Consider the following 23,259-nt stretch of genomic DNA (forward strand, 5'->3'; position numbering starts at 1 on the left):
TGAGGCCCAGGAACACCAGGATCTGCAGAGCTGCATAGGAACAGAAGTCATCTGCTGCTTTTCTTCTAACTAAAGGTACTGTACAATCTAAGAGAACTTACCTCTTGTTGTAGATTTGTTTCTACTCTTCACAAGCCTAACAGCTTGGGGCCCTAGATTGATCTTCCTTTTTCACCAAAGACTTCTAAAACATTGTGCAAAGACTTTTCTTACTTACCTGCAAGAAGTGCTTCAGCTACATAGAGTTTTGCCTGTTGACTTTGGCCTAACCATCTCCACTCAAAGACTCTTCTCTCCTCTGACTTTGGGGAGGGTTGAAAAGTATTTGCCTGCTTAAGAATAATTGTGATCTCTTGTATGTTCTTATAACCTTTACTTTGACACAACTCTGAACTATTCTAAATACTAACAGTAATATATCAATGCCCACTGTATCCTAAACTATTGATGTCACCTGAGGGTGTAGGAATTGTCTGCGGGGCATCCCAAATGGGTGTTTGCTGATTTAGGGTCTAGGAGTGTGTATTTTGAAGATATGTATGTGTTTCTATTATTTTGCTCCATTCTAGGAAGGCTTATTTGAAATGACTGGTAAATAAATAATTAATTGTTTTATCAGGAAACCGTGAGTTTAAGTGTTTGTTTGAATACTTGTTATTGTGAATCTTTGTGTATTTGACTTACTGCTCACATTGACCCCTCTTGAGATAAGCCTGGTTGCTCAGCCACTCTATCAACCTGTGTAGTTCAGACTTATACCAAAGGTTGGGTCCTATTGCCAGGAGGCTAAGGTTGTTGTAGTGCACCCTAAGTGTACTACCCCAAATCTTTACCTAACAGTCTACCACCTACCATGGCTGCTGTGCCCGGCAGGGTCAGACCTGTCGTGCACAGTGGCTCCGGCAGGCAGACCTGTAGTATGCCGGTCCGGAAACAACAGTGCCGGTACGCTTACCGGCACCGTCGTTTCCGAACCGGCATACTTATAATGAGGCCCAATGTGTTTTACGGGCTCGCCCTGATTATTTGTTATTGAAAGTTTAGACTCTGCAGCCAGCAGTACGTGCAGTGAATTTCAGGTGGCTGGGAAAATCTAGTTCTGCAGGATTGAAGGTTGGCGGAGGAATAACAATTAACCAAGCAGATCGTCAGCCGTTGAACCTGACATACTGTTTATGGCTTGGTAGCTCCACAGGAGGCAGATGTAATCTCTTTAAGTGCATTGAAGTTTTACGGGGGACCGGCCATTTGCTTTGACCAGCAATAAACATGGGGTGAAGTAACGCTTGAGGATAAAGTGATCTATACGCTTGAGTTTCAATTGTATTCTGAGATATGCTGAGCGCATTGAAATGGTAGTAATTTAGATTAGAATGTTGCAATGGCGCCAGTAAGCTGGGGAGGATGAGATAGTTATCGCCAATTCGAAGAGAACCTGTTTATTCAGCCTTCTGTCATGGGCACCAGCATAGGGCATAGCTCTCAACCATTTGGGTCGCAAAGGCGGGTGAAAACACACGATTTTATTTTTGGCGGGTGAGAGGCCCATTGAAACGAATGGGCGTGCAGGAGGCTTGGCGGGTGAGTCAGCTGTTTACAAGGCGGGTGACACCCGCCAAAAGTGTGTGAGTTGAGAGCTATGGCATAGGGACCCACACCTCATTAGCACAAACACATGTGGGAAGGCTGAAAACACAAATAGGGGCTAAATGGGAAAGGGCCTGGCAAGCAAAACATGCATTGAGGCAGCCTTAGAGTGTACATCATTCACATAAGCTTGTTCTGGCATAGCCTTTATTATCCAGTCACTTCCTGTACTCCCAACATGGATGCCTGTGTGACATCCAGGAACTGTGTGGAACTGTGTAGCACACTCTAGTGTCTGGGCGTGGCTGCCTATATAAGCCACGCCCAAGAACTAGCCCGTGCTTTGTGTGCATTCTGTAGCCTTGAGCACACGTTCACTGCAGCCCGGACCTCTATTGGACCCTTACCTGTTTCCGCTCCACCGCAGCCCGGATATTGGATCCTTACCTGTTTCTTCTGCATCGCAGCCCGGACATCCAGTGGAACTCTCACCGGTTTGTTCTTCGCGATTGAAGCAAGGTTCTTCTCTGCTCTTCACTCCAGCGCTCCGGACCCGATCTACAAAAGAAGAGAAAACAAATTAGAATTAGTAAGCGTGTGTATGCAATTAATGCCTCAGTCTCCCGTGCAACCACCTTTTAACTTACCTCCGTATGCGAGCCTAGTGAAATACTCCTCTCCGCGGCCGCATCCAGCTACCAGCTCCGTTTCCGAGACCTGCAACGACAAAGAACTCTAATTAACGCTCAGAGTATTCACAATCAACAACTCACCTTTTTCTTTGCAACACACACGCATAGCCCGTGGAGTAACTGGCCCTCATTGAACTGACCCTCCGCTCGTTGTTGAACTTACCTGCAGCTTCTGCTTTGTGGGCTCCAGGAATCAAGCCTGTGAATAGAACTTATGAACAATTCCCAGTGCTGTAACTGGGCAAATACCACAGAGTGCGTGTTTCATCAGAAGGACATTGGGCCTCATTATGACCCAGGCGCTAAGTGTTTAACGGCGCCGTAAAAGGCTGCGGCGCCATTAAACACTTAGCGCCTAATTACGAGGTCCCTTTGCGGGACCCGACCTTAACGGCTGGTCTAGACCAGCCGTTAAAGTAGGGACCCGCAAAGGGACCTTGATGGCAATAACGGTACCGCGATTTGCAGTACCGTTATTGCCGCCTTCCCCATTCCCATTGAGCCCTATGGGGCACAAATGGGAATGGGGAAGGGCCATGGCGGCATGGGGAATTACCGCCCCACCAACCTCGGAATGGGGTGGTAATTCCCTATTCCACCATGGCGGACTCCGGCATGGACCATGGTGCTAATAGCACCATGGTTTAGCGCCGGAGTCCTAATGAGGCCCATTATCTACCTGAACCTAGTGAAGCAACTAGTCCCGGACCCTCAGACTACTGCGCCCCTGCAGATGCAGGATGGAGAGTGCGCCACACTAAACCAAAAGGTGAGCCACGCCCACAGCAAGGGAATACACTGCACTAGGGACACCGGGAGGGCGGAGGGAGGGTTGGAATACCTTATTACAGAAAACCCTCTAAACACCCATTCTCTTGGCAGGTCAGCTTCCCAGCCCAGGGGTAACAAGAAGAAGGGACCGGAGGAATCCATTGCTCCTACAGTGACCCAGGTGAGCGTGACACCTTCCTCGTGTTACATGAAGTATCCATGCAAACCCTGTGCAGTTACGGTTAAGGTTAAAGGGCCCAGGCCAGTTGTTACTTGCAATGAATTATGTTTGCACACAAATGTTTAACTTGTGAGGATGTCATGACCTACCACGGATGAATTCCAGGAAGGGGTGTGCTATGAATACAATCTGAAGATGGTAGTTCAGCTAACAAGTAGAAGAATTGGAGAAAGATGGGATTTCTTTGTATGGGGGCTGGATTGTAATAAAAAATATGGGAGTGTTTTAACTGTTGCAAAAATGTATATAATGTGTCAACTTATGTGGTTTGGGTAGACTTGGGTTAGTTTCACTCCAGAGGGTCATCTAGCTGCTCCCCGGACGATTGTACAATAAACTTGCTTTATGTATAAACATGCTCTCGTTCCTCAATTGGTGGACCTGTATGGTTTAAGGTGATTAGGGGCCCATCCATATATTTGGTGACCACAAAGGGACCCCTGGCATTCAGAGAGGTTGGGGGTCTCCTGTCCGCACAACCTGGCTGAAACACCCCACTGCTGGGTCAGTCTTCCATGCACAGTGAAAAGGGGAGGTTTGCTGGTGCCATATTGGCTAAAGGCCTGTCTGTTCCCCGGAGGCGTGGTACTGTGGTCCAGCTGTGCAGAACGACTTGACGGAGCACCACATGGAGTGGTTCGGGTTCACGTGAGTGCACTTTTGGGTGGTAAAGCAAGAGGGGAAATGGAGTGCAGGGAAGAGTAAAGGGTAAGTGGAGTCTGGACAGCAGGGCTCTGAATAAGTGCAGGGAGAAGCGTCTGACCCGCAGAGAGTTGGAGTTAGCTGAGTGGAGGGCGCTAGAAAGAAGGTATTTAGGACGAGAGAGTTGGATATAGTGAGCACCACAGCCACAGAAAGCCTTGTGGACGATGCAGAGGGTCTTGAACTTGATCCTCACAGCCACCGCGAGCCAGTGGAGAGATTTCAGAGCTGGAGAGATGAGGTCCCTGGGCTTGAGGCCAAGGATAAGTCTCACAGTCCTGTTCTGGATTAGTTGAAGAGGGCGAAGAGTGGAGTTGGGAAGATTGAGAAAAAGGCTGTCGCAATAGTCCAGCCTAGAGAGAACCCGAGCTCTGGAGACAGTCAGTTTCTGGGGGAAGGTGAGGAAAGGTAGGATACCTCTGAGTAGGTACAGCTGGTAGTGAGCCCTCTTGGCAAGGTCTGTGATGTGAGGACAGAAGGAGAGAGTGGAGTCAATGATGACACCAAGGTTTTCTGCCTCACAGGAGGTTGAGGGGAGGGGGCCCAAGGAGTGCAGTCATACAGGGAAAGTGGGAAAATGTCTGTCTTACTGGAATTAAGGCAGTGATCACTAGATACGCACCATCTACCTTGCTTGTCTGTTTGGCTGGAGCCCTCACCGTGAGGTAGCATCTTATGGTAGGTCCGCCCGTAGATACCTTCCTGGAGTATACCCATGGCATTTTTCATTCTGTATTAACTGTAAAGGCACACCCCTGCACGCACACTGAGAAACAAATACAACCCACCAGGGAAAAAGGCCCAAGTCACCGCTTGCAAGGATAACAAGTATTTATTTCCACAAAACAAATGTGTCAGCAAAGAACTCTGCTGCCTCTGAATGTTGTGCCAAATTGGGGATGGACACAAAGGGATTCACTGGGGCTATCCTCTCGGTTCCTTATACTGACAATCTACATATTAAGGTACACAAAATGTATCTGCCCCTTTGTTGTATTGTACAGACACTGTTAGGCAGAATCCTGTGCAGTTCCCTTAGGGAGCACTGCAAAAAGATTAAGACTACAGGTGTTGGCAGTAAACCCAATTGGTAGCAGTCTGTACCACCCAGATTTACCTGGTAGCTGTGGCTGAGCAGTCAGACCTCTCTCAAGAAGAGTTAGGCAGTATATAGAGCATACACAATAGGTACAGATACAGTAGCACAAGCAAACACTGACCAGAGCTTTGGTATAAAGGTATATAATTATTTATTTAAAAACACACTTGTAAAAATACACTGGCACTAATATGTCAAGCAAGTTCAAACACGGTCACTAGAGGTATATACACCTCCCTGATTAAATTATTCAACAAGTCTAAGTTAAGACACCACTTATTTGCAAAACAGAGGTGAGCGCGTAACTTTAGATGGCACGCCAATAATTCAGTTTAAAAAGGGAGAGAAAAGGCAGAGTATGGACATATCACAATACCAACACTTTTAAGAAACCACAGCAAGTCAAGAAAGGCAGGGTCTACTGTAGAGCAAAAAGTTCATAGGCCAGGCCCATTCCTGGAGAGAGCAAGGCGGAATGTGCCCAAGATCACACAGTGGAAATGCACTTAAAGTCTTTGCAGAAAAGTCAAAAAGGAGTAGGAATAGTTCAGAAAGGCAAAGTTAGCAGGTCTGGGGCCAACCCAGTATAGAGGTCAAGGATTTAGGGGACACCTTGAGCACTCTGTAGAAAGGGAGGCCAGGCAGGACACAGTACCTTAAATGGGAAGGAAGCTCCAGCGGGGGCAGTTGTTCCTGGCAGTGGTTGCAGCTCGGTGTTCCAGTCAGAGGAAGAGAGGATCTCATCGTAGAGGAAGTTTTGAGTTGTTGCACTGCCCAGGGATGAAACCAGCCGCGGAGTTCCCGATTAAAAGGTGCAGTCCTTTTATTCGCGGTCAAAAGTGGTGAGCTTGGCTATCCAGCTGCCGGGGTGCTTGGCACGGGCGATTCGACCAAGGAACGCTCCTGGGAGCGAAAGAAGGTGAACTGGTTGTTCCTACCAGCTCAAAGGGGGACTGACTCTCCAGATGAAGATCTTCCCTGTCGTTGGAAAATGGTGAGTTCATGCAGCAGGGCTTCACCGGTGGTGTCGTCGGGTTGCAGGTGGCTCAGCTCCTTCCTCGTCGGATTCTTAGGTCCTGTGGCGACTTCTGAAGTTCCAGTCCCAAAGGCCCTGCTTTTATGCAGAAAACCCCCATTCATTCAGTCTAGCTGTCAATCACACATGCTAAGTGGTGAGCCGGGCTGCTCACCACTGGGCTAATCAGAAGAGAGTGCGACTTGGGTTGCCGAGGCAACGCAGTCCAGGGTGCCTAAACCCCCCTCCACCCCTCCTAAGGAAGCCAGACAGAGTGGCACCACTTGGAGGGCTTCTGTGGAGAAGCCCGCCAAAATAGTGGAACAAAGGGCTCGAACTTTGTTGGAGTCACAGAGACGGACACAAACGCCATTTTAGAATCGAGTTCTGGCAAAAAGACCCAACTGGAGAATTAATATGAAATAAATAAACCGGCGGTATCTTTAACATTGCACCAAAAAGTGGTGCGTTTAAAATCAATGGGAAAATCCCATGAGAATATTCCGAAGGAATATTTTGCGTGGTAGCCACTGCCACCAGCCAGAAACTCGACAAGGGGGGACTGGACAGGGCCCCCTTGAAAACAGACCCAGGGGCAATCAAATTACCCCTACCCAGTACTTCCACAATATGATGGTTTGTACTGGTTCTGTTCACAGATTTGGACTAGTAAATCCAATGGTGACTTTACATGCCCTGGGAGACAGTAGTCAGTCCCAGGGTATGGAGTCTATGTTTGGGGGTCACTATGACACCCCTGTGTTACTGCACTTAGGGTGCTGTGTAACACACATAGGAAAACAGATGATGCCCTATGGAGTAGAAAGAGGTTACCCCATAGCCCATGAACACATACAAAGTCAAAGGTACATCTCAAATCATGCCTAAGAGTTGGAGGAAAAGAGTCTCACTCTTAGCAGGAGAAAAAAATAAACCCCAAAAATCCAGCAAAGCTGCTGGGGGACTATCTAGGTTTGGGAAATTAGCCTTTACAGAGAATTCTCCCTAACAGATACCCTAGTGAATTTCTGGATAGAGAGCTCTTGAGTAAATTGTGAATGTCGATTGCTTTCACAGCGGAAGGTATAGTATGCTCGACTCTAGGGTTGTATCCAGTAAGAGAAACATCATGCCTGCATGCATACTGTAGTGACAGCGTGATAAGGGGGTGGGGGGGCCTGTACATTCAATGTTGTTTCTTTATGGGGTAATGGTTTTGTTGTGTCTCGGGAATCAGAAATCAGACATGGTGGGTACCGACTGAATATTTGTTTCGGCCTGTTGTGCTGCAGGAAGTAGCACCAGGCACCATTGTAACAATTCTCTTAGAGGCATTAGTGATCAGGAAGAACAGGGTGGTTCTCTTGGGCACAGATGAGGAAAACAGAGATTGGCGCACAGTGCTGTGCATCGTTCCGACTTTGTCGCTAACGGAGGTGTCCAATGAGCAGTTGTTCAAAGACACTGAAACACAGGAGAGATGGTATTTGAGATTGGGGTGTCTTGCCAAATAGTGATAGAGCAAAGGGAAGTACCACAGGCCATGTTCATTGTTAGAAATACATGGCCACATTGGAAGGAGGATTTGGAAAAGGTGCCAGACCATTTATGGACCAGCAATCCTCATCAATGTAAATGAGGTGTTGAACCATACCAGTGTAGTGGCCGATGTTCATGACCAAAGTGTCACCCTCTTTGTCCGCATTTTAGATGAGAATATTGCACTGTTTTCTGTTTTGCTTGTTTAATTATCACCTCTAAAACTTGACTGTGGACAGAAGTAATGACCCCTAGAAGAATTGAATGTGTGTTTTGTTGGTCCTGAGGAAGGTGACAGACTTTGACTCACCGTAATCGGTTGGATTTCTTTTTGACTATGCATTAGGGATACCAGATTAAGTGTTGTTTTTATGGGCATTGTCGCTCGTGGTTGATCATTAAGTTGAGGACAAATCATATACAAGCACACTCGAGGGTTTGTAAAATAAAGCAAAATTGCCCCCCTAAAATGCTTGGTGGGTTGGTCCTGCAACAAATAGCCTGTGGTTTTTGGTTTTGGTATTTTAATCACAATTCTTGAGCCACGTTTTCCTCTGGCTGGGTAGGTTTAACATGGTTTTGCTCGCTGCTAGTGTGGGGGTCTGCCGTACAGACAGCTTTGTAAACTACATCTGAGTTACGTCTGACTGAGCTTAGTGGAGGGATTTTCCTCTCCCTCTATCCCGGTTAGATAGGCGGCACAACGCCACTCCCCAGGGATAGCTTAGCACTTATTTAGGGGCAGTGCTAGTTTAGTTGGTTTGGCTTGACTCACACCATACACTTGTTGTTTCCTTGTGTCACCCACATTTATTCGCTTACATCAATGCCTTGTTATGCCATATGTTATTTTAGGATAACCCTTGCAAAATCAGGGTACAGTAAGCCATGGGAAAAAGCGTAGGGCTCACAGTTTCTGGGTAGCTTCCCAGGACCTCCCTTATGACTGCCCGCTGTCTCCTCAGGCACTCTATTGCAGCACTGCACACGTGCCAACATGCCCCACTCCAGCAACTAGTCCAGTCCTGGTTTTAGCTTTATATTCTGGTACTAATATGGAAATCTGGGACTACAAGTCCTAGAATGTAAAGTTAAAACCAGGATTGAACTAGCAATTCCCAAGTGGAATGAGGCCTGTTGGCAAGTATGTTAGCGCTCAGTCTTACATGGGACAATGGTATAATCAGGATCCACATGTTAAGTACTAGAGAAACAATGGAATAGTGGAGAAACTCATAGGGGAGCCAATGACCAAAGGTCTTATGGACAAGATGAGCTGACAACTAGACGACAGCGACCCGCCAATGACCAGAAGAGTCATTGGCCAGAGGAGAACGACTCACCAGGGAATCAAAAAGCAGAGGCTCGGCAGACCAGAGGATCAATTCACAAAGGAATAGCTGCCCAATTGACCCGTTTCATGCATGATGATATGGGCCAGTCCTTGGTTTTCACTTGCATGCTGGTACTTGTAGGCCATACAGGAAGGACATAATGGCAGTTAGGGTGGCCAACTTTACAGAATGGTTTTGCAGGACACTTTAGACATGGTAGCGCATCAGAAGCAGCCTGCAGTGCGCGCAGTTCCGTATGGTGTAATTTCTGCCCCATGTTCCGCATCCACTTTTTTGGTAACATTAGTGGTAGATGACATTTAAATATATACACAGCACAAAAAAAGCAGTAGGACCATTGTACATGCAGGATACTCATCTGTTAGAACGCTGTCCAGGCACTGAGGGACTAAATATATGCAAACATCCAAATGTGCATACGCGCTGACAACATAAGTGACTTCACAGAAGGAGCACTGCAAAAAGCATCACCAGTCTGTGCTACTTAGAGTCACCAAAGGAAGCGACATTACAATAATTTGCCATGAGTTAATGTGGTGGGAAATGCACCAATGGCACTATTATTATTATTATATGGGTAGTAGCTCTATAGCTATTAAAACCATGAGTGGGGATTTATTTTTTATAACAGCTTATAACATAATGGTATAATAATATAAGCTATGAACTGAATCTCTTACAGGTACTCCAGATAAAACACTGTGAGATTAAATGATTTGCCCCAGATCACACACTTTGGTTAGGGAGTGAAATAAGACACTGTGAGATTAAATGATTTGCCCCAGATCACACACTTTGGTTAGGGAGTGAAATAAGACACTGAGATTAAATGATTTGCCGACGATCACACACTTTGGTTAGGTAGTGAAAATGGGATGTGGGCAATTTAAGCAGTTGACCACATATCTTTCAAGGTTTACTTGATATACATATTTATTAAGGCTTCGTTTATAGAAATGACTTGGAAAAAACACATACAACATAAAAAAAATCTTACCTTAAACTATATAACTTGTCATAGAAATATGTTGCGCGAAATGAGTATGACTTTAGCTTTATTTTCCCCATCCTGCATGAAAGGTCACAGCAGCACCAGGAACACTAATGTGAGACAAATCATTCTCACTTGACTTTCAAAATCAGTCTTATTTCAAACACAGCATTCTGCACTGTCACTTTTAATCACTACCAATTCACATGTCTTAAGGGACAGAAGACCCTGCTAATATTCTCCCTGCCCCCTATTGATGTCTTATTGCTGCCATTGTAATAATCTGTTGACCCTTGGAGAGCTGCTCTTCTGCCCAGAGCTTCAACTATCACACAGAAGTGTGAGCTCAGGGCAGAAAAAGGCTTTGATCTGGCCAGGGGTTCAATGCAAAGCCGTGACTTTTGGCGTCCTGCAGACGGTGCCTGCAAATCGCGGGACAAAACCCATCAATGCGGGTAAGTCCTGCAAAATACAGGACGGTTGGCCACCCTAATGGCAGTCCAGCATTCAACAGGAGAGGCCCAGACTGACCCACATTCCTTGGGCCTACCTGGGAACTATGCAAGGGAACCAACAACCAGAGAGGTGATGGACTCAAGAAGCCAAGGTCCAAAGGAGAGCGACTCACTAAGGCATAGTGTTAAATCGCACATCTTATAACAAAGTGAAAGTTGCGTGGTCCGGATTTAAGATGTGTTCTTTAATAAATATAGTTGTCAGTTACAAATAAGTCAGTGATGAAATCAGGTGGTAATTAATAAGGGAAGGGAAGGAAAGAAAGAAAGACAGAAAGACATCCACCGGTCTGACTAGTGCAGAGAGTTGGCCCCAACTGAACATAAGAGAACGTTCCCTCCACATAATAGTAAACATTCCAATTAAACGTTCCAAATGGAGTCATACTCACCTGCATATAATCAATCTAAAACATAACACATCTTCCTCCTATAATATTTAACATTTAACGTATAATGGTGTAAGTTAATCATAATACCATAGAATGCACTAAACCATTCAACTTGCACTCAAATTCCAAAACTCAACCACCAAAACAAATGATCACCACCCAAGACCAACAAAACTGGCAGGCCAATACCACCAAACTTTACTAGCAGGGATCCAGCCCTCCAATCTTAATCCGAACCTAGAACAACCAACCTACTCACTGTTCACCAACATCCATAAAGATGGACTTAACATACCTTCACAATATAGTATAATTGAGACCCATACCAAAACAATTCATATAGATCATAACAACCAACTGAAAAATAAGTTGAAAGATTGTTCCATTGTCGCAACAAAACTTTAGCGACACTTTTTTTTCTGTGCAGGTAGAGCACAATTAACCATAAAAACTTCTGAATAATTTGTGCTATAGTTTGGTGCTAAAGTTGCAACACCACTTTTACATCACCAAACAAGAAATTGTATTGCCCAAATCCAAGACAAAGCTGTATTAACCATTCGTCACATCTTGAACTGTATCATCCATGTTAGGGAGAATTCTCCGTTAAGGCTAATTTCCCAAACCTAGTGAGTCCCCCAGCAGCTTTGCTGGATTTTGGGGGTTTATTTTTTTCTCCTGCTAAGAGTGAGACTCTTTGGGCCTCATTACACAGATGGCGGTAGGGATTTACCGGTACCGGTAAAATACCGGTACCGGTAAATCCTTACCGCCTTACTACGAGGTCCCTTTGCGGGTTGGGGGATTTAACGCCTGATTTTTGCAGGCGTTAAAATCCAACCCGCTAAGGGACCTCGGAGCTAATTACGGCACCGCAAAATTGCAGTGCCGTAATTAGCGCCTTCCCCATTCCCATAGAGCCCCATGGGGCAGAAATGGGAATGGGGAAGGGCAATGGCGGAAAGGGGATTTACCGACCCTCCAACCTTGGAATGGGGCGGTAAATCCCCTTTCCGCCAAGGCGGTGCCGGTATTTTACCGGCATGAGCCATGGCGCTAATAGCGCCATGGCTCACTGCCTACCGGGTAATGAGACCCTTTTTCTCCCACTCTTAGGCATGATTTGAGAGTAACCTTTGACTTTGTATGTGTTTAATGGGCAATGGGGTCTTTTACTCCATAGGGCTTCATGTGTTTTTGGTATGTGTGTTAGACAGCACCCTCGGACAGTAACACAGGGGTGTCATAGTGACCCCCAAACATAGGGCCTCATTACACGGTAGGCGGTGAGCCATGGCGCTATTAGCGCCATGGCTCATGCCGGTAAAATACCGGCACCGCCTTGGTGGAAAGGGGATTTACCGCCCCATTCCAAGGTTGGAGGGGCGGTAAATCCCCCTTCCACCATTGCCCTTCCCCATTCCCATTTCTGCCCCATAGGGCTCTATGGAAATGGGGAAGGCGCTAATTACAGCACCGCAATTTTGCGGTGCCGTAATTAGCTCCGAGGTCCCTTTGCGGGTTGGATTTTAACGCCTGCAAAAAGCAGGCGTTAAATCCCCCAACCCGCAAAGGGACCTCGTAGTAAGGCGGTAAGGATTTACCGGTACTGGTATTTTACCGGTACCGGTAAATCCTTACCACCATCCGTGTAATGAGGCCCATAGACTCCATACCCTGGGACTGACTACTGTCTCCCAGGGCATGTAAAGTCACCATTGGCTTTACTAGTCCCAAATTGTGAACAGAACCAGTACAAACCATCATATTGTGGAAGTACTGGTAGGGGTAATTCGATTGCCCCTGGGTCTGTTCTCGAGGGAGCACTATCCCATCCCCCCTCAACGAGTTTCTGGCTGGTGGCAGTGGATACTACTTTTTATATTCAACCACAAATATAATCCTATGGGATTTTCCCATTGTTCGAGGCTACCACTTTTTACCATAGCCTCGAACATACCGCCGATTTATTTATTTAATATTAATTTACCGATTGTGATTTTTTGCCAGAACTCGGTTCCAAAATGGCGTTTGTGTTCGCCTCTGTAACTCTGACCAAGGTCGAGCCCTTTATTCCACTATTTTGGCGGGCTTCTCCACAGAAGCCCTCCAAGTGGTGCCACTCTGTCTGGGTTCCATAGGAGGGGTGGAGGGGGGATTAGGCACCCTGGACTGAGTTGCCTTGGCAACTCAAGTCGCACTCTGCTCTGATTGGCCCAGTGGTGAGCCGCCCGGCTCACCACTTAGCATGTGTGATCTACAGCTAGCCTGATGAATGGGGTTTTTTCTGCATAAAAGCAGGGCCTTTGGGACTGGAACTTGAGAAGTCACCACAGGACCTAAGAATCTGACGAGGAAGAAGCTGAGCCATCTGCAACCCGATGACACCACCGGTGAAGCCCTGCTGCACGACCTCACCACTTTCCGACAGGGAAGATCTTCATCTGGAGAGTCTGTCCCCCTTTGAGCTGGTAGGTACAACCAGTTTGCCTTCTTTCGCTCCCAGAAGTGTGCCTTGGTCAAATCGCCTGTGCCAAGCACCACGGCGGCCTGATAGCCAAGCTCACCACTTTTGACCGCGGATAAAAGGACCACACCTTTTAGTCGGGAACTCCGTGGCTGGTTTCATCCCTGGGAAGTGTAACGACTCCAAACTTCCTCTACGACGAGATCTTCTCTTTCTTTGACTGGAACACCGAGCTGCAACCACTGCCAGGAACAACTGCCCCCGCTGGAGCTTCCTGCCCATTTAAGGTACTGTGTCCTGCCTGGCCTCCCTTTCTACAGAGTGTGCAAGGGGTCCCCTAAATCCTTCTCCTCTATCCTGGGTTGGCCCCAGACCTGCTAACTTTGCTTTTCTGAACTATTCCTACTCCTTTTGTGACTTTTCTGCAAAGACTTTAAGTGCAGTTCCACTGTCTGACCTTGGGCACATTCCGCCTTGCTCTCTCCAAGAGTGGGCCTGGCCTATGAACTTTTTGCTCTACAGTAGACCCTGCCTTTCTTGATTTGCTGTAGTTCCTTAAAAGTGTGGGTATTGTGATATTTTCATACTCTGCCTTTTCTCTCCCTTTTTAACTGTATTATTGGAGTGCCATCTAACGTTACGCGCTCACCTCTGTTTTGCAAATAAGTGGTGTCTTAACTTAGACTTGTCGAATAATTTAATCAGGGAGGTGTATATACTTATAGTGACTCTGTTTGAACTTGCTTGATATAGTAGTGCCAGTGTATTTTCATAAAGTGTGTTTTAAATAAATAATTATATACTTGTGATACCAAAGCTCTGGTCAGTGTTTGCTTGTCCTACTGTATTTTTGGCCCTATTGTGTATGCTCTATATACTGCCTAACTCTTCTTGAGAGAAGTCTGACTGCTCAGCCACAGCTACCAGGTAAATCTGGGTGGTGCAGACTGCTACCAATTGGGTTTACTGCCAACACCTGTAGTGTTAATCTTTTTGCAGTGCTCCCTAAGGGAACTGCACAGGATTCTGCCTAACAATCCATTCATCACATATTCACTCCCCAAACCATCCTCACAAAATACGCAGTAACGACTAATTCAGCATAAACAAGGAATATATAGCAGAACAATAACGCCACACATGAGTCCATTATTTATGCTTGCAGGGTCTGTTAAAATGAAATTGTGGAAGGAAAAATTTAGGTTAGGCAAAAATGACAATAGCAATAATGCAATTTTTACATTTGATCAATCAATCTCACACTCCACCCGCAACCAATTAATGTAACCCACAACATACTCTGCTCAATAAAGAATGCTTTTAACGCAGGCATTATGAACCAGTGAAAACTACAAGTTGCACGACACCACTGTGTCTCAACTAGGCCAACAATTAAAAACGAACTCCCTTAAGATCCTGTGAACCACAGTGCCACAATGGTACCACAACCACAGCTGTGCTTGAAAAGTCCAGCAACAAAATGATCCCTTATGAAGCCATGTAATCAATTAAACACTGAGATCTCAGTCCCAACATGTGCCAACATTGGTACCAAAACCATCACTGTTCCTAAATAGGCCAGCAACCAAAGAAAACAACTCTATATCAACATATTGGTTCACAAACCATAACAGCTGCACACACTAACGGCCAGCTGTTCTAAACTACTTCTATTAAAGCTCCTAATGCCCAATCGCAATTTGGAACCAAAAAGAAAATAAACCACTGCATCCACGTTGTAATAATACAGAAGTCACTGCTGCAAATGCCACTACAAATTTCACTATACGCAAAACCACGATACAAATTGTGCATCGGTATGAAGTAACCCAATTAAATAGACATGCCACACGATATCATACATGACACAGGCAGAATATAACTGATAATGCTATAAGTAGAATTTTGTTAAGTGCAACAAATGCGATAGAATTTTGTGATCAAACTCACTGATCTCCAATAACCTATCTCCTGAGGTAAACAAAAAAACATTCTCAATATATCGGTAAAATATCCCACAAGAAACAGCGTTATAATACACGTCTTCTGGACGGCTCTCTGAAATAGCTAAAATAGCGATCCAGCCAAGCTAAATCAGAACCGTTGCTGTTCTGACCCATGTCAGGGAAATCTTGAACATTCCCTAACATGCTGTCGCCATTGCGAGAAGAAAGTTCACGAAAATTTCCTAAAATGTTATTGAACCAGTCCCAATCAGTCAGATCGTTGTCCAGCTGCATCCTTGCTGGCTCTTAATGACTAACTGGACCAACATCCTGCTCAGAAACCTTTCGTGCCACTATTTTGACAAACTGGATATTGTACCTTCACAGCCAGCGTTTGATTGCACGAAATTCTTCCTCACAGCACTTTTGTCCAGAAAACCCGGATTCAAAACATGAACTCTGTCATGTTCGTTCTTCTCTGTAGCCCTGGAACCGCTCCTTGTTGCCCTCTCCGTGACTGCCTGTTTTGCATTGCTGTTAATTCCTATACAAGGCCAAGCACGCACAGAAACAAAGAACCATGCTTCTGTATTCTTCAAATGAGGCAGTGCTGCAGTGTCTTTAGGCCAACCGTCACTCTCAATAGCGGAAGAGGTTCACCCTCCGCGCAGTGACGTACCTACCATATGCCTCCGAACCCTCAGCAGCTGCGGAGTTCCCGTTGGACACGACCGGCCCCCAGCACAAACAACAGGTGACAAGGACTGTCTCACCCATATCTGTCGGATCACACCCCAACATCTGCTCTCTCCGCTGGTATTCCTCCCAATGTGAGGTGGGATACGAAACATCAGAACTTCCAGCTCTGTCACCTCTGCTAGTGCTGTGTGCTGGACTCTTTTCCAACCAGCACTGTCCCACGCCTTACAGCTTGTATGCAGGCAGTGAGGGGCTCTGTTTACCCCCTCGGGAGCAGACACCTCAAATGGGGGGGGTGTCGCAGACCCGGTGGATGTCTTTCCGTGGCGCTGGCCAATTTCCTCGAGCGCCGTTGGCTTCATGCAGCACATCTTCTGTACCGTTGTGTACGGTGCTGCAATTCCCTTGCCTCTTCTGATTACTGCTCTGGACCCGATAACACACAATACCTGCCATTTTCTTCGAGTAGAGATTCGATGCTCTTCTCAATCCCATCCTCGTCGCCAATGTTAAATCGCACATCTTATAACAAAGTGAAAGTTGCGTGGTCCGGATTTAAGATGTGTTCTTTAATAAATATAGTTGTCGGTTACAAATAAGGCAGTGATGAAATCAGGTGGTAAGTAATAAGGGAAGGAAAGAAAGAAAGACAGAAAGATATCCACCGGTCTGACTAGTTTAGAGAGTTGGCCCCAACTGAACATAAGAGAACGTTCCCTCCACATAATAGTAAACATTCGAATTAAACGTTCCAAATGGAGTCAGACTCACCTGCATGTAATCAATCTGAAACATAACACATAGCTCTCAACTCACGCTTTTGGCGGGTGTCACCCGCCTTGTAAACAGCTGACTCGCCTGCCAAGCCTCCTGCACACCCATTCGTTTCAATGAGCCTCTCACCCGCAAAAAATAAAATCGGATTTTTTCACCCGCCTTTGTGACACAAATGGTTGAGAGCTATCCTAAGGACCATTTGGGTGACAGACCGGCAAAGCCAATGATGTTTAATGTTAAAGGTATTTGTATCACGCACCGTCACCAACGGAATTGGTCCCCAGGCGCTCAGGCGGATCTGTAAACGATAAAGGTGGGATGGGTTAGTGAAGAGGGAGTAGGATAGTGAGAGGAGTGGTGTTCTGTTGGCAGCTTCAACTCAGTATACACCGGGTGCTGAGCTTTGGTATGGGCATCGGATTGGAGTCAGGCCGCGTGTGCTGTTGTTCCGGCTTATGTGTTGTTGCAGTGTTGTGAAGTGCGTGCGGCTTGTTGTGCGAGAGATGGTTGTGTGAGTTTTTTGAGTGATCTAGGTATGCAGAGTTTGAGCGTATATTGGTTAGTGGGTTACCTGACCTTTACCAATGCTAGCACTCGCAGTTCTGAGTAGTGTGGCGCTTGTTGGCCCTCACGTTCCCATCCGGACGCGGCGCAGGTCAATGTCCACGGCTCCATACAGGCGTGGTCATGCCAACACTCACACTTTCATCCGGACGCGGCGTGGGCCAGGGCTTAGAGATTAGTCTAGGTGTGGGCATGTCAACATTCACAACTCCATCCGAACGTCACGCAGGCTGGTGTTCACGGCTCTGAGTGTGGTGCGTGCCAGCATTCACGTTTTTCCCGGCGCGGGCATGTTATCCTTCAATCGATCCTATCCAGATGCGCCGCAGGCTGATGTCTAGCTAGATGCGTCTGCCGGTCTGGGTGTGTTCGCCCGGTACGTATGAGTGGGAGGAGTCACTAGAGGGCTTTCGTCTGGGTCTGGGTGTGTGGTCAGTCTCTATAGCCTTCCTTTGTAGCTGTTGCCATGTCTTAGGCTCTGTCGAGTGGTTGGTTCTTTGGCTTGAGTGTTTGTCCAATTTGGGGTGGCCGAGGTTGGAGTTATTTCATCATTGTTTAAGTGTATGGGCTCCTCTAGTACGTCTTCGTAGTGGTTACGCTTTGATATACTTTTAAGTACCGTATGTATACAATAAACGAAAACAAGCGATACTAAATGTCAGAAAAATGCAGTAAAATATAAGCATTCTAATATCTCTATGTATGTGTATGATGCGGTTATGTTTCTTCTGAGTCCTACCCGCATCATTTTAGTTATGCATTGTTTTTTCTGCATTTCGGGATGGGAGTCAGCTTTGTTTTGGGCTTTTTTTCAGAGGGGCATTGAGCTTGTTTCTACTTTTCGACCTGGCAACAATGGGCTGACGGAGTGCACACTTTGGAGAGTCGAGTGAAATTGCAGACAATGCACTTCAATAAGGATGATCGTGCACTGCACTTGCCGGGCAGCGTGTTATATTCGTAATTAAGGAGTTCGGGTGTAAGACCACTGAATTCTCGTGGCGGGTCCGGTCATCATCTGAGGCGTTTGCGCATGCGCAGACTAATGTCGGCAGGCCTGGGCCCCTGCAGCCTTCAGACGCTGCTCCATAGCGCATGCGCTTTGCGAGGTTACAGTCCACGGAGCATGCGCAGTGTTTTAATGAGAAGAACGCTTATGAAATGACAGTCCGAATTCGTACGCCCCCTTCAGCCAAGACGGGAGCTGTATTCATATTTCATGAAATATAGTTTTGCTGCAAATTGTCAAACGGGAAATGGCCTCTAGACGTCTTGTGGTGATTTGTGTGTCGTACGTTGTGATTGGCTCGCCCCGTCAGGTGATTATATCTCGTGCCTTGGTAAACACCTCACAGGTTCTGCGCAGCCGCACTTCGGTGCAGGGCCCCTTGCATCGCTTATAGTGTTTGAGGCTCTGCATCTTCCTTTTGTTCTGGTGGGTGTTTTCTCTAACTTCTGTAAAGATCACAGGGGGGGCATCTCACTAAGAGATCACTGGGGAGATCCACCCAGCATCACTACGGAGATCCATCCAGCCTCACCGGGGAGATCCAACCAGCATCACCAGGGAGATCCATCCAGACTCACTAGGGAGACCCACCCAGCAACAGCAGGGCGATCCAACCAGCATCACCAGGGAGATCCATCCAGCCTCACCGGGGAGATCCACCAAGCATCACCAGGGAGATCCATCCAGACTCACTAGGGAGACCCAACCAGCCTCACCAGGGAGATCCATCCAGCCTCACCAGGGTGATCCACCCAGCATCACCAGGGAGATCCATCCAGACTCACTAGGGAGACCCAACCAGCCTCACCAGGGAGATCCATCCAGCCTCACCAGGGTGATCCATCCAGCCTCACTGGGGAGATCCATCCAGCCTCACTGGGGAGATCCACCCAGCATCACCAGTGAGATCCAACCATCAACACGGGAAGATCCATCCAGCATCACTAGGGAGGTCCAGCTGCCTCAACAGGGAGATCCATCCATCCTCACCAGGGAGATCCATCCAGCCTCACTGGAGAGATCCATCCAGCATCACCAGGGAGATCCATCCAGCATCACCAGGGAGATCCAACCAGCATCAACAGGGAGATCCAACCGTCAATGCCAGGGAGATCCACCCAGCATCACCAGGAAGATCCATCCAGCCTCACCAGGGAGATCCAACCAGCATCACTGGAGAGATCCAACCAGCATCACTGGAGAGATCCATCCAGCATCACCAGGGAGATCCATCCAGCATCACCAGGGAGATCCATCCAGCATCACCAGGGAGATCCAACTAGCATCAACAGGGAGATCCAACCATCAACGCCAGGGAGATCCACCCACCATCGCTAGGGAGATCCACCCAGCATCCCCAGGGAGATCAATCCAGGCTCACCAGGAAGATCCATCCATCCTCACCGGGGAGATCCATCCATCCTCACCGGGGAGATCCATCCAGTGTCACTGAGGCGATCCAACCAGCGTCACCGAGGCGATCCAACCAGCGTCAACAGGGAGATCCAACCAGCAACACCAGGGAGATCCACCCACCATCACTAGGGAGATCCACCCAGCATCACTAGGGAGATCCAACCAACATCACCAGGGAGATCCACCCAGCATCAACAGGGAGATCCAACCAGCAACACCAGGGAGGTCCAACCAGCTTCACTAGGGAGATCCAACCAGCTTCACTAGGGAGATCCAACCAGCCTCACCAGGGCGATCCAGCCAGCCTCACCAGGGAGATCCAGCCAGCCTCACCAGGGCAATCCAGCCACCATCACCAGGGAGATCCACCCAGCATCGCCAGGGAGATCCACCCAGCATCACCAGAGAGATCCATCCAGCATCACCAGGGAGATCCATCCAGCATCACCAGGGAGATCCATCCAGCATTCCCAGGAAGATCCATCCAGCATCCCCAGGGAGATTCATCCAGTCTCACCAGGGAGATCCATCCAGGCTCACCAGGGCGATCCAACTAGCATCACCAGGGAGATCCATCCAGCATCCCTGGGGAGATTCACCCAGCCTCACCGGGGCAAGTCATCCTTCATCCCTGGGGAGATCCATCCAGCCTCCCCGGCGAGATCCATCCAGCCTCACCGGAGAGATCCATCCTCCCTGGACAGGGTTCAGTTTAGGTGAGTTATCTCACTTGTATTCTTGTGGACAGGGGTCATTGCTGGCCTAGATGTCCTGAGGTTCCCCTTCACCCAACTGTAACTGCTCTTTTAAAAGGTCATTAAATATTTGCATTATTGTATATTTATGTACCAAACGTGCCGACATTTTCGATCGCCTGGGAGGGAGATTTTGTCTCAGAAAGTGGAAGGATCAAATTTCCCCATTGAATTGCGTTGTGGTTAGGATTATTTTAGGAGGGAGAAAGAACAAATTAGCAACTTTTTTAAATATTGTATTGTATTGTATTTATTAGGTTTATATATGTTTAATAGAAAAAGCAGCAGTCTCATGCCTGTCCTGCAATTTACAGATGTTTTTTATTAGGGCGAATATTGTGACCTATGAAAACAGCACAGTGTAACTTCTATCATTTGCTGAAAAGGGCTTCCATCACTATAAGGCATGTTTCAAATAAAAAATTGTGGGCATTCTTATGTTTCCATAATGCTCTTTGCTTTCCTTCAAATCACCAGAATTGGGTGCTATGAAGAGATATTATGTTGCGTGACGCGGCCTGGGGCCATGCCCCACAGCCCCGCCCCTCAAAGTAGGAGTGGGATTCCCCAATACATGTTTCCCTCTACTGCCCTGAGTGGAAGATTGAATCCACAGGAATTCTGCACTCTTCAGTGCCCTGCACATGTTTGACCCTTGCCCAGCGGGCCCTCTACCACTCGCACGTGTGTGTTTGCCCCAGCCCACAACAATGATTCCAGAAAGATGGTGGTAGAGCCATATATACAGTGTTAAATTTAGCGAGGAAGTACAATGGCCTCCGAACCCCAGTTACTGAAATACATTAAGATGTTCCGAAGAAATAATTTCTGTGAAAAGCCAGGCACACCAGGTATACAGGAAATAATGTACATTAACTAAACAAGGAACCAAAGTATTTACTTAATTACAAAAATATATAATTTAAAAGTCATGTTCAATGATCTACTAGTTTTGAACCCGATAGTTCTGTATAAAAAAATACTTAAAAAAAACATTTTGCAGTATTGTTATTTATTTTATTTACTGGACATTTGTAAGGCACCTATACACAAGTGTTTCAAGGCACCACAAGACAAAAAAAGGGGGGGTCAGGGGAGAAACAACAGTAAATGGTCCTACTAGGCCTTGTGACATTCGGACCATGCAAGTGCAGCAACCTTAATTGCAGGGGGAGGGGGAGGGGGTGGGACAGGGCGGAAGGCTGGGGTAGGTGAAAGGGGGCAGGGGAGAAGTGCAAGAGGGTTGGGGTCCCAGGGGCAGGGCAAGTGCCAGGGGAAACCAGGGGTATGGGTCAACTAGTGCGAGGACTGGAGGACCAGATTAAGGCTAGTCAGCAATGGGTGCCCGAGGGTAAGTGCTCATTAAGGCGGGCTGGACGAAGAACTCTTTAATAGCTTGGGAATCCTAATTAATTTTCCATGTCCTGAACATACTTATGAATTGTATGTTCTGAATGTTAGACCAATTCTATGCCAAAACATGTTTTAAGCTCAGAGCTTAGCAGGGTTGTAGTCACGTATATAGTTGATGATGAATGGCAATAATCCAACAAGATCAGTGCATCCAGCGAGTGCTTCTCGAGTGCTGTTTGGCTTCGTTTGGCTACAGTGGATTGGTGTCATTGATGTTGCATGCTGTTTACACATCGCACGAATAACGTAAAGGTATAAAAGGACAATTGGACATGTGCCAGTGAATGCTACCGAAGCACCAGTAATTATAGTTGGCTTTGCTTCTCATACTTTAGGTCTACGAAGGTTTTGAAAGCAATACCTTTTGCAAGCTTACCAATGGACGCTTGGCTGCGCCCTTCCCACATACCGGAAACGGCACAAAAGGAGCGGGGGCGCGCCTCTGTGCACACACATCCAGGGAGTGCTCTTTGAATGCTGGTTGGTGGTTTCGGGCTGAGGATTAAGGCAAGGCCACATTATATCCTGAGTTGTGATACTTACTTGCATTTATTTTGTACTGATTGGCCTAATATTGTGGTAACTCTTAACTCTTCGCTAGCATGAGGAAAAAAACAAAGGCAATGGCAGACATACTAATGGCACCTTTTTTTTTCAAATCACAGAAAAAGATTGATGGCAATGCCGCTTCCCCCACCCTTGGTTAAAATTAAAGCCATGAATGAGCCCCATGAAGGTTCTGGGGTCTTGGCAGAGGAAGGGGTGGTGGGGAGGATAAACCCGGTGGATGGAAACCTTGTGTTACAGTTACAAACGGTGGATAATAATATTCGGGAATTACCCCAAAATATCCAAGAGTAAATTATGGGTATTGGGACAAAAGACCCAGGTAGCAATGCTTTTGACCAATTTAGTGAAACTTACTTGAATTCCCCCCTGATATTTTGAACAGGAGAAATCACGTTACTAGGTATGTCTACTCATTCTTCAGATAATCGGGAGGAGGGTAATAGCATTTCTGGAGCCCGTGTTAACAGATCCCTATGTTGTGGTGGTGGCTATTGCAAATTTAAGGGATCATATATCTGCGGGAATGAAAGATCAAACGCTAGTTTTGAATGAAATAAACAGCCATGTCTCTGCACTGGACCGGACCACTCTCTTCTCTCTTCACTCTCAGAATGAGCTGACCAGGCACCCTCACTACTCTCATTCTCCTCTCAACTTCTCCTTTTCGGTGACCTCAACATCCATCTGGACTCTCCTGGCTCCTCTGGACCTTTCTGCAACCTATGCGATTCCCTCTCCCTCTCT

At 46.9% G+C, this 23,259-nt stretch overlaps 2 protein-coding genes across 2 annotated transcripts in view; both read left to right on the plus strand.

Annotated features, from left to right (window-relative positions):
* LOC138489499 (zinc finger protein 271-like) overlaps positions 1–23,259 on the plus strand; it is a 521,160-nt gene that overhangs the window by 268,024 nt on the left and 229,877 nt on the right. The gene's annotated exons all lie outside the window — the stretch shown is intronic.
* On the plus strand, positions 16,961–22,443 carry LOC138489553 (thioredoxin domain-containing protein 2-like). The gene is made up of 3 exons (XM_069617279.1): positions 16,961–17,030; positions 18,841–20,493; positions 22,281–22,443. The coding sequence occupies exons 1-2, from the start codon at positions 16,961–16,963 to the stop codon at positions 19,812–19,814; spliced, it is 1,044 nt and encodes a 347-aa protein (XP_069473380.1). The 3' UTR covers positions 19,815–20,493; positions 22,281–22,443.

The sequence above is a fragment of the Ambystoma mexicanum genome, chromosome 9, assembly GCF_040938575.1.
Source record: "Ambystoma mexicanum isolate Mex_15411 chromosome 9, UKY_AmexF1_1, whole genome shotgun sequence".
NCBI classification, from domain to species: domain Eukaryota; kingdom Metazoa; phylum Chordata; class Amphibia; order Caudata; family Ambystomatidae; genus Ambystoma; species Ambystoma mexicanum.